At 41.6% G+C, this 12,098-nt stretch overlaps 1 protein-coding gene across 1 annotated transcript; it reads right to left on the bottom strand.

The window, feature by feature from the left end:
• Positions 1 to 1,886: 1,886 nt before the first annotated feature.
• On the bottom strand, positions 1,887 to 10,999 carry LOC118432364 (BTB/POZ domain-containing protein 19-like). Its single transcript, XM_035843899.1, has 6 exons — positions 10,754 to 10,999; positions 9,662 to 9,884; positions 9,304 to 9,357; positions 8,762 to 9,022; positions 8,288 to 8,410; positions 1,887 to 2,189 (listed from the first exon to the last, which is right to left on the bottom strand). Exons 1-6 carry the CDS (start codon positions 10,843 to 10,845, stop codon positions 2,055 to 2,057), a joined length of 888 nt encoding a protein of 295 aa, XP_035699792.1. The 5' UTR covers positions 10,846 to 10,999; the 3' UTR covers positions 1,887 to 2,054.
• Between the last annotated feature and the right edge of the window lie 1,099 nt (positions 11,000 to 12,098).

Here is a 12,098-nt window from a genome sequence, read left to right as displayed (position 1 = left end):
CTCGGTAGAAACCAATCGGGGGCATCGCTGGCACTATTCTATCATTGTCAACTTATAAAACTTGTATACTAAGTGTTTTTCAGCCTCAATGCAAGCACGCATTCATTGACAGCGCAGAATCGCTTCGATCTTGAAACCGGCGGACTAACTCGAAATAACTGGTGAATACGCAGGACTTGCTGCGTTTTTTAAATTCATAAATGTGTAAACAATGTCTCCAGAGCGCCACACAAGGTCTTTGACCCATATACACTGCATACTAGAGTCGTTTGTGGTCGTTTGTGGTATTTCCGAGTCGTTTGTGGTCGTTTGTGGTATTTAGGCACACCCATTTGGTTATCTTACTAATGCAATTGAGAATAAAGCTCTGATTCAAAGCATTATTGAAGTGAATAAACATTACTATATACAGAGACAAATATATTCTGTTGGCTTGAAAGTCATGCAGCTATCACTCCAACCTCAACAATAGCAATGTATCTTTCATGAGAAAAAAATTGTTCTCCAACTCAAAGACTTGACTTACTTAGTTACTGTATCTTGCATTTGGGTCAGGTAACTAAATAAGAAAGAGTGATTTGGTCAAAAATTCCAGTAAAGTAAATTCTTTCAGTTGGATAACAGTTTAGTTCTCATTGGGTAAACGACAAAGTAATATGAGGCTTTGTGCTAACAACATATCTATTGGTAACAGGTAACCATTATTCAAAGTATGCACTTCTTATTTTCACTTCAAAGAAGGCACAACCAGTATCTTTTTAAAGCTATATCACAAGTCAGGTAGCATGAGTTCTCACAGATTTGAGGTCTGGCTGAAGTTCTTTCTATTGAAGCTATAAACAATGGTGAAGCAGAGAAGACCAGAAAAAGTTGGAAAGGAAGACAGAAGTTTGGATCTTAGGTTGATATTCTGCCACCTACAGTCAAACCTGCCCAAGCGACCACCTCTTCTCAGCGACCACCTGGCCATTTCGACCGCTTTTTCTCGGTCCTGATTTATTTTCCCATTGACGTAAGCATTATGCGACCTTTTCTCAACGACCACCTGGCCAACGCGACCGCGACCGGCCCAAATTGGGACCCATATCGACCGCATCATTTTCAAAATTGAGGTTTTCATCAATTTTTTATGATAACTAGCGCGATTTTGTGCCGAAATCGGCCAATTTGCGTCGGATTTTGGGGTTAAATTTACAGTTTACAGTGTGCGTGTTGTATTTGACATTAAAGACCTCGCTTCTTTGCGTGCGTGCAGTGTGCTTGCTATTTGGCATTAAACACAACAGAAACCATTTATACTTTGCATCGGGCATGTTTTGAGTCGATACTCTTCTCAGCGACCACCTGTCCAAATCGACCGTTTTTTTCTGGTCCCCGGGTGGTCGTCTTGGGCAGGTTTGACTGTGCTTATATTGTGAGAGAGTGAGATTGCATAGAATGTTCTATACACTAGAGCAAGGCTGTCTCCAGGACCCGTCCTTTCCTCCCAAGACCGAAATTTGCTTGTTGGTATAGAAAATATTTTACTCCATCTGTCCCCCAAATGGCATGAAACTGTTGAAAATTTACTTTCCTAAAGCCACACCAATTTAATTTGTTGGTTCTCAGATTTCCCGACCCATTTTTGTCCGATTTGCAAAAAAAAAATTTAGTCCCAAGAAAAATAATATAGGTTTTGCTATTGCAGACCTTTGAAAAACCCCATTCCAGGGGCACATATTGCTGATAAACCAATCAGAGCGCTTATTTGCAGTCACATGATCAGAACAGTGGAATAAAATCAAAGGAAGAGATTCATTGGATAAATCATGCCATGAAAAACTGAAAACTTGACTGCTTTACCTTGTTTTTCTGTGTTAAATAAGTTCACCACAGACTTTTTGCAATTTTTTTTTTTCCGACCGACCGCCCCAATATTTTTCTGAAAAAATCCGAGAACCAAGAAATTAAATTGGTCTGGCCTAACCTTGAAATGACAAAATCAACAATATGGGCTCCCAAACAATGAGAGGGATGGAAAACAAATTGATCTGGAGACAGCCCTGGTTTATAGTCTACTTGTCAGCCTTCTTGGGCAGCACTTTGTGGTGTTCTCTGTCCACTGTGCCACGGCGCAGCCTGAAGATGGGGTTTCCTGCCTCAGGTGTCTTCATGGCGTGGAACTTCCAGGTGAAGGAGATTTGTTCCACCTGGAAATAGGTGAGATTAGTGTGAGATTAGTTATTATGTTACCTTCACAGAAGGTAACATTGTTTTTGCTTTGTTTCTTCTTCTTCTCCGCACAAATAAGGTCAACGACCTGGACCAGACGGCTGTCACCATGGTAACCGGTAAAGTAGTAGGCACCATGTGGTGTTCGGTGACATAATGTAGCAAATGTCAGATCTAGAGGGGCTCGGGTCACTACATTTAGAAATGTGTTCAAATAAGAATGAACAAAACAGTTGCCAGTGTTAGACTACAACTTGTGAAGGTAACATTCTGTATTTGCTTGCAAATATTACCTTTCTAGTAGATATCTATAACTATGTATAACCCAAACTGATGATGATGCTAATGACATTATGGAATACATTACTTGGAAGGGAACAGTTGAGTAAGGCAAAGACTTCCACCTGGAAAGAAGTAAAAGAGAATAAAAACCAAGCAGTGGCAAAAGTGTTGGGTTGACGGGTCAGTCCTTGGTGCTGAATGTATGTTATAAATTATGAAAGAATTCAACAATATATGCATGTTTTTATGACAATGGTTGGGAGAGGTGACAGCTGAAAAAGAAGTGAGGATGCCTAGATAAAGGGAGGATGCTCATACTTCATAATCAATGCTTTAATTTTGTCCCTGCTAAGGCAAACTTTCAAAACTTTGCACTCATCAGAAGTAACTCAGGTTTCATGAAAAGACTGGGATGTCTACCTGACCTGGCTATCACATCAGGCTACCAAAGACTTATCAAAGACTTATGGAAGATTTGAAGATTGAAGATTTAGTCCTCAACGCACAGAACAAGGACTGATTGCTTTGAAACAATACAGCAGTTTGTTTTTCATTTAACCATGTCGCACATCTGCTGCAGGTCTCTATTATTCAAGGCACGCATACCTTCCGCTACCGCTAAAAATAACCTTGTCAGGAAAAATGGTCAATTTCGCTACCAAGGATTTTTTTTGGTGGAGTATCCGACGTCCATAGACGTTTTAAAATCCTAAGAAAGTGTAAAGAACACTAACTGCCTCTGTTTTAGACCAAATTGACTGTAGAAGCCTATACATGGCAAGAAATTGGACATTGTGAAACATGGGGTATTTCCAAACCTAACAGAAGACCTAACGTAGAATGATATTGCACCCAAGGGAATTCACCGATTTTTGCAACACAATCCACCTTACATGCCAATCAGGTACTTGAATTTCATGTTGTCTAGGCTGGGACAGTATACACATTTTCCATCAACCCTTTGTCCAAAACCCTCCACAGCCTAACAAGGGACACACGCCATCCTGACACAAGAGGGACACCGAGTCTCAAGCAAACCTTACATAACGGCATTAGCACGGGTGGTCACGGCACGGACACAAGACACACGCAACCAAGTTTTTCCACCTTACGTTACGAGCTGCGATTTTTTCGTCAACCCTTACGTTACGGAAGCCTGTCCGCTATCTCGAGCTGCGATGTTTTCGTCAACCCTTACGTTACGGAAGCCTGTCCGCTATCTCGAGCTGCGATGTTTTCGTCAACCCTTACGTTACGGAAGCCTGTCCGCTATCTCGAGCTGCGATTTTTTTAGTCAACCCTTACGTTACGGAAGCCTGTCCGCTATCTCGAGCTGCGATTTTTTTGTCAACCCTTACGTTACGGAAGCCTGTCCGCTATATCTAGCTGCGATTTTTTAGTCAACCCTTACGTTACGGAAGCCAGTTCAAGCCAGTTGCGTGTCCGCTATCTTGAGCTGCGATCTTTTCGTCAAACGTTACGGAAGTGGTCCTGTGTGGCCCGTTGACGGAAGTGGTCTATTATACGCAAAATCCAAACACTCAGGGCCCCAACGAATATCGAAACAGTCTATATAAAGACACGAACATATGAAAAAATGGAGCGTTTAATACCAGTCCTATAATCTTTTAAGGAGAAACAGCCCGGTGTGATTCTTTTAGTTCATGTTTACCAGAATCGTTGGAGAATGCCCCACTGAGCATCTGTGCACGCCTGGCTTGGCACGTGTTGAGCAAATGTGCTTCCAAGTGTAAACTAGAAGGTCAAACTACACATTTTACCAGAGAAACATTTTTTCGAAATGTTTTAGATTATGCTATATGTAATATTTTTTACGAGAACTTTGCTTAACAGAAGCTCGGTGACAGCTTGTGTACTGATGACTGCTAAATTCTCCCCAACAGCCGGATTTTTCCAGCTGTGGGCTCGCCGGCCTCACGTTTCTTCCCCTTCACATCGTTCTTTAGAGGAAAATTGGACATGTAAGCTCCCAAAGTTCTGCACAACATTTTGAATGTCGGAATATTAGTTCTCCTTCTGATGGCCAAAAATCACTACCTAACAAATGAAGTCGATTTTGGTGGTCATTTTCAAAATCGTCAACCTCACACACGAAACAGCACCAAACTGGGTGCAACGCAGACGTGATAACGCCAGAGGGGACGTCACTTTATACAGCTTGGAACGCCGTGGTAGCCACACAGGACCACTTCCGTAACGTTTGACGAAAAGATCGCAGCTCGAGATAGCGGACACGCAACTGGCTTGAACTGGCTTCCGTAACGTAAGGGTTGACAAAAAAAATCGCAGCTCGAGATAGCGGACAGGCTTCCGTAACGTAAGGGTTGACTAAAAAATCGCAGCTCGAGATAGCGGACAGGCTTCCGTAACGTAAGGGTTGACAAAAAAATCGCAGCTCGAGATAGCGGACAGGCTTCCGTAACGTAAGGGTTGACAAAAAAATCGCAGCTCGAGATAGCGGACAGGCTTCCGTAACGTAAGGGTTGACTAAAAAATCGCAGCTCGAGATAGCGGACAGGCTTCCGTAACGTAAGGGTTGACTAAAAAATCGCAGCTCGAGATAGCGGACAGGCTTCCGTAACGTAAGGGTTGACTAAAACATCGCAGCTCGAGATAGCGGACAGGCTTCCGTAACGTAAGGGTTGACTAAAAAATCGCAGCTCGAGATAGCGGACAGGCTTCCGTAACGTAAGGGTTGACGAAAACATCGCAGCTCGAGATAGCGGACCACAGCAGAACCTGGACTTAATTGACCACTTCCGTAATGTAAGGTTTGACGAAAACATTGCAGCTGGATATAGCGGGCAAGCAACGGGCCATGAACGACACCGGGCAACCTGTTAGTCCTCTGTACTGAAATTCCCAAGGGAGACATGAATGAACCCCTGGTGTACTCACTGAAGCCACTGAAGGCAGACTGTTATGAAAACACAATGATGTATTTAAATCGGTAACCTGTTGGTTTGTAAGCTTATTTGTAAGTTTTTGAAATGCCCCATGTTTCAGAATGTCCAATATTTTGCCACTACTGTAGAAGCCTGGTAAAAATGACTTGGAACTCTCCTTTACTTCTCTTTTGTTCTTCTCTTGGATCTGTAAACCACAAAATACTGGAACGCCTGCCAGAATAATCTTGTCATTTTCGAATCAGTCCAGCATCCAGTCTACTAATTTTGTCAGGTCCAGTTTTTCTGAACCGGTCCAACAAGAAAAAACAGTTTGGTACCGGTACACCTTACGGGTACCCACCTTTAGTCTACAGTTAACAGTCATCATGCAGTGAATGACTGCATCTCCTCATGAGTTACTGACCTATCCAAGACCCCTTATCACCCATCCCAATGACAAACGACTACGTATATGCTCCCCTGACAGTACAAAGCCTTGCCTGATGACTTATGTGCAGGGCTGTAATCCCCACAAGACGCTCTATGTTATCAGGTTAGCAAGTTAAAGGCAAGGAGATGCAAGGTTTCTGGCTGAGTTCTCTGAAGTGCAAATCCTGCCCTACAACGGGGACTGGTTGTGTTAAAATGGACCTTTGAATGTGTCAGTACAAAGGAGTTTCCTGCATTCAGATACATTGTAGTCTGTATGCAAAAATAAGTAATTCCCTCTTCAATGTACTGGTTTGAATCTATCCTTGCAGAACGAATGGGTCAGAAACAGGGCTCTAGCCAGCGTCCGTTTTTCCGTCAATTGACGGAAATGTGCTGCGTCTGACGGAAAAATTTTAAAACCAATCCGTCAACCTTGACGGACAAAAATCCTTGGTGGAAGCTACAGGCGGCTTGGGGACGCTGTCCACGGCCGTAAAAGCCACACACTGTTTGTTTTGCTATTGTTATGATTGTTGATAATGTGTGTCGGCGCCCTTTCGCATACGATAATCTCATTAAAACCCGTTTTTCAAGGTCTCAGTTCAGTCCTTCTAATTAATTTTCGCGGTTTTCGCGACGATTGTAATTGGCTGACGGAAAAAAATTTCGAGCTGGCTAAAGCCCTGGTCAGAAATCAGCAAAGTTTAAAACACTTTGGGCTATTACTTATGGGTAAAGACAACTTTCTTTGAAAACAGAGGAGAGAGCAATGTCAACTCTCATAATTCCACTGGATGCCATAATACTGCTAATGAGAAAAATACATAAATCTAGCCACTTGCATGGAACAATGACTATAGTTACTAACTGGTAACATATATCTGAACATTTCTTGTACATTGAATAGCAAAAGACAGCTAGTGTCAGAAAAAAACCCAAGGTAAAGATTTTGAAAATTTTCAGTGTATCAGATCTTTTCTCTTTCTCAAAGTGATAGTATTAAAAATCAGATCCATACATCCCTCCAGGTGCAGGATTTGATTTGATCTTCCACGTGTCACCTTGATGCATCGCGGTATGATCACTCTCGCCATAGTTTATTGATCTTCGATAATTACACTCCAGACAAATAATCATGGTGGATTTATACTTTATATCATATCTTATCTACTGTAAAAGTGTCATTAGTGTGAATTGTAGGGGAGAGTGCTGCTGCAGTTCTGGCAGATCAAAGGAATGAAGAGTCTCATGCTGCAATTCTTAAATGTGTGATATTGCTGCATGGATCAGGGGTGGGGGAGGAGGGCATCATTGACAATTCTGATGTATGCCCATGTCTATGTAAAGGTGCTGGAAGGGTCAAACATATGTTTGAGTCCACCGAGACAAAGGTAGACTTTTACTAGTTCACAAAAAAATTGTGAGTTGGAAGAGAAGAGTTGCCAGGAATCTGAATGCCGAATTGTCAAGAGATAGTGGAAAATTTTGGACGTCTGCCTTAACACCTCAAATAAGATCAAACAACCTCAAATGGCTCTAATATGCAGTGTACTAGTATATGGGACAACTACCTTATGTGGCCCTTTAGTTTCTTGAGTTTTATTAGTTGTATAAGATTAGGTTTAAGCAACCAATAATTCACAAGTGGCCAGTTAACAATGACTTGTGAGTGCAGAAATAAGAAATGACCTTGTACTTTCTGCCATTGTTAATCTAGCAACCTGTTATTTGAATAATCAGTGAAACCAGTGTGCATGAACAGAAGTCCATCTGGGAGCCTAAAAAATATCTCTCAATAATGTAGAATTCCACGTCTGACTGAGCACTATTTGTCAATGTTCCTAAAGCAAGTCGTCCTTCAAACAACCTAATCTTTCATTTATCCCATCATGCATCACCATTAGGGAAGGTCATCTTGACCTTGGGGAAGAGCCGGCTATGAAAACAAATGAGGTTACAAGAAATATTATTTCCTCTCCCCTAGGGCAGTATTACCAAGCAATCTAATGAAGAAATGAACAATTACAGCTGTGGTTCCTCTATTCCTCAAGGCAATCTTAAAATGTAAGAACCAATTGAATGGAAACATGTCTTTTTAACTTATTTATTAAAGTACTGGGTACCAACCTCATGGAGTGAACTATAGCAGCTCCTCCTAGCAAATATCCTGTACACTGCACTACAGCATATATTCACTTGCACTGCACGAACCAAATGCTAGTTTAATACTAATCATAACTTACTCAAATGCTGGTTTAATACTAATCTTAACTTACTGGCACTGGCTGATTAATGATCTTCAACTTTCCAGCACCAGTTATTCCTTCTCACCTAGTAATGCCTTCATTCCTTAATGCCACTATTTTGCTACTAGTAACTTACAAGTTGTTGTATCATTAGTAAATGAACAAACCCATTAACTATTAACAGCTGATTAGTAATCATTAACTTACCGGCACTAACTGGTCCTTGTTGTCCTGCTCCACCCTGCTGAGTTCATCAGGCACGAGCAGTGGCAGCCTCACGTGGCCGATGACTTTCTCCGCTACTTCTGCCACAGGCTTACCCACCACAACCTGGGGATGGAGATAAAAACACAGTCCTGAAATATGTCATGGGTAAGACAAGCAATATCAATATCTTAGATAATGGCTGTATGAATTATGTTGAATTTGTCAAATATTGTAAGCGTGAAATCGGTGTTCTAGTACTAGCCAGACTGAATTTTTATAACCCCGTCGTGTGTAAACATGTGCAAACATGTGCGATCACATCGACTGATGATGTATGTTCGTCTGTATCTCTGTGGATCTGCCGCTACCAGCCCAAAGCTGCCTAGGCAGATCCATGTAATGAGTTGTATCATTGGCAATAAATAAATAAATAAACAACTGATAAGAAAACATCTCTTCTACAGGCCAGCTTACTGAGTTGACAGTAGCCCAGTCCCTCACAGCTTCTAACAGATCCGGCTCGTCCAGCGCTAGTCTATCGCTCTGAAGGATCACCCCCAGCGCCGTGTCCGACAGCTCGTGGAAGCCCTTCGTCTTGACGACCTCAGATGTGTTGTCTTCGATGAACGCGAGGCAAGTCTGTCCAAGATCGTCCAGACTGTAGGTCACAGCGGCCTGGATGGCTTCGGACGCACTGTTGATGGACAGGGAGTCACAGATGTACTTCTCACACAACTGGAGGGGAGGGGAGGAGAACTTGTTAGGGCGCGTCATTTGGCTTCATCGAAATTAACTGTACATTATTGGCGCTACAAGGGTAATAAAAAAAGATCATCGTCAAAAAAAGGTCATAGCAGCTCTTTAACTTCACTGCCTGTAAAACAAACTATTTTTCTATGTCTTTTTCTATGTGAACTTGTAGGAAGAGGAAGAAAGAGATTTGAGTATTTACCACAAAAAAGACTTAATGATAAGTAAGTTATTCAGTTGAGAGTGTTCCTTTAAAAGTTATTTACCTTGGTGAGTTCTCCCAGCGCATACCCAACAGACATGGCCAGAACATCGATCGCCTGGGGGAAATGGAAAGAGAACATGATCAGCTCAGAACTGAAGCACAGAATGTATCATTATAATCTATATAGAACGTACGCATCATTCAACTACCTTTGATACAGTACATCTGGACAGAGAGTTGAGAGTATCTGAACCATTTTCATAACAAAACATAGCTCATGATTCTTATACACATTTATGCTAGTTAAGTACTGAATGCTCCCTATATGGTATGTTGTTGGTTACCTTACAGTTATACATGATTCTAGTTCTTTCAGGCATTTCTTTTTCTAGCCCCACAAAATATTATACAGTGCTCACTGTATGGACATCCAGAGTGACACAGCTGGTGTAGATGTACTCCAACATGGAGAGGAAGACGTCTGGGTTGGTGTCTTGTAAGACAAACGGGTACATCGTTGTGTCCTTTCCACGCTGCTCATGGTCCGCAAACATGACACGGAACACCTCGCAGCGAGATGCCAACAGGCAGCGGTGGCCGTAGATGTTTCTTCTCTCATCGCCAATGACAAATTTAACATCACTGTAGAACATACAAAGAACATGACACATGTGACACACGTGACGTTAGAAGATAAAAAGTTGCTGTCACCTTGTGCCGGACATTATTAAAAAACAAATAGGCAATATGATTCTTTGGATAGTAACCATTCATAATCTGGTCTTTGATGATAATTGTGATACAGCGTGCTTCCCTTTGAAAGACAAATTTTCACCTAAATATGTTTTCAATTCGTTTATTCTTTAGAACGTTACATGTAACGTTACTACAAATTATCAATTTGTATAACTTTTTTTGTAGAATGAAATTTGAAAATAGTTTTGGCTTTAATTCTTAGACTTTTATATTTTTATATACTATTTTCCAAAACAACATTCAAAATATATTGGAAAATTTCAGGGCATTTGATGATGACCATGAACAATAGCAAACAACTCCCATCGCTCGTAGTGTGCATCAGATCGTGCACGCAAACAACCCTCCAGGCTGTCAACTCTTTTGTGTGGTGCAATAAGCTGACAAAAGAGCAGCTGAATAATTTAGATAAATGAGTCAATTCAGCCCAACCACAGGTTGATTCAACAATTGTTTCCATGACAGGAACAGGTTTACACCTGTAAAGGGAGGGGTGATGCCTCTTTTAGCTTGTTTTTGTTCTATCCCAGTTTCTTTCCTCCCACTCCCCTTCTACCCCCCCCCCCCCCACCCCCCCTCGCCTTCCTCCCTGCCTTCGCCCCTTTCTCACCCTTTTGGAACAATGAAACATACATAATTGCCTTGACAACATACATATTCTACACTAAACAACATTTAAGTGATTAAAAATCTGTTATTGAACACAAGAATAACGTTACATCAAAAGATCGAACCCAGAACCCAGGACCCCCCACCTGAATTCCTGTGAGTTGACCATCTTCCTCGCGTCTTCGGCGAATTTCTTGACGTCTCCAACCATTATTCTCTCGTTATGCTCGCCCGACATCTTGAGAATACGCGGAGATGTTCCTCAGGCTATAACAGAGCCTACCTATACAATATTCTACCTCTTTAAACTTAAAGTATGCCGCGTTTTTCAGCTATGCACCCACTTCGCCTGTATCCATAGAAGCCCAGCTGATGGACATGTTTACTAGTTACAGGGGTGTCTAGTATTATTTATCAGAAACAATATCAAATGTTGAATAAATCTTTTACAAAATTACCTAATACATTTCTTTTATAAATTATAAAAATTTAAATTCAATTCTTTTTTTGCTCAAACTCTTACAAATTTGGAGTGGCGAAAGAAAATTAAATGTATTTACCCCTAAAAACCTAATCGTACATTCTAAAGATGCCTTGGCGACGACGAAATTTGAAGCGCAAAAGCGACGACTAGTGATCTAGATCATATTTGCAGGTCATCATGTTTCCGCCAGTGCCAATTAGTAGTACTAAAGCGACCTCTAGCACTTCATATCATATTTGCATGAGTCAATGACAGTAAGTGTACACAGGCAAGCAAACAGGTTCTATGCTGTTGCTTCACGACCTTGAGTGGCCAACACTCCAGGAGAGACGACGGAGGGCTAGATTGGTCACTTTTTATAAATACCACTCAGGGGATCTGGCTATTAACTGCAAAACGAGTCCCGCTCCACAAGCTAGAAGTTCGAGATCGACCCATCCCGCAGCATACAAGGTACCGACTAGTAGAACCTACTCTCCAAGCAGAGGTTAGGCTCAGGCTGTTTTTTTACGTTTTTTTTTAGTCGTTTTTATCGGGCTTTCTATTTTGTATTATATCTTGCTGTGTCAAAACCTAACAAGTTAGGCCGGACACAGCGAAAAAAAATGACAAAATAGAAAGCCCGATAAAAACGACTAAAAAAAACGTTAAAAGAGCCTAACCTCTGCTTGGAGAGTAAGTAGAACCCAATATAGGCAAAATGCCTTCTTCCCACGTACAATTAGAGACTGGAACGGCCTCCCAGCGGAGGTGGCGCTATCGCCATCCTTGTCTATGTTTAAATCCAAAATATAATCCCCCCTCAGTCTGCGCAGTGAACCTCTCCATGTTGCCACGGCTGCAGAATCCTCAAAAAGATGAGGTTGGCAGCCTAACCGAAAGAAGAAAGAAGCAACTTTTAATTTGTTTGAATCGAGGCACATAATACGTATAACCACTGGAAAAGGACAAACGAATCGACATTGGATATGAATATTTGACAACGAATCTTAGCATAGAGTAATGAG

This window comes from Branchiostoma floridae, chromosome 15 (assembly GCF_000003815.2).
Source record: "Branchiostoma floridae strain S238N-H82 chromosome 15, Bfl_VNyyK, whole genome shotgun sequence".
Taxonomy (NCBI): domain Eukaryota; kingdom Metazoa; phylum Chordata; class Leptocardii; order Amphioxiformes; family Branchiostomatidae; genus Branchiostoma; species Branchiostoma floridae.
The sequence above is the reverse complement of the archived record's forward strand: the minus strand, read 5'-3'. Positions and strand labels throughout refer to the sequence as shown.

Coding starts and splice junctions, on each gene's coding strand:
- LOC118432364 (XM_035843899.1), bottom strand. CDS start 10,845: ATGTCGGGCGAGCATAACGAGAGAATAATGGTTGGAGACGTCAAGAAA. Junction 9,023..9,303: donor CGCTGGGAGAACTCACCAAG/GTAAATAACTTT, acceptor CCTCCCCTCCAG/TTGTGTGAGAAGTACATCTG. Junction 8,411..8,761: donor ACTGGGCTACTGTCAACTCA/GTAAGCTGGCCT, acceptor CTCCATCCCCAG/GTTGTGGTGGGTAAGCCTGT.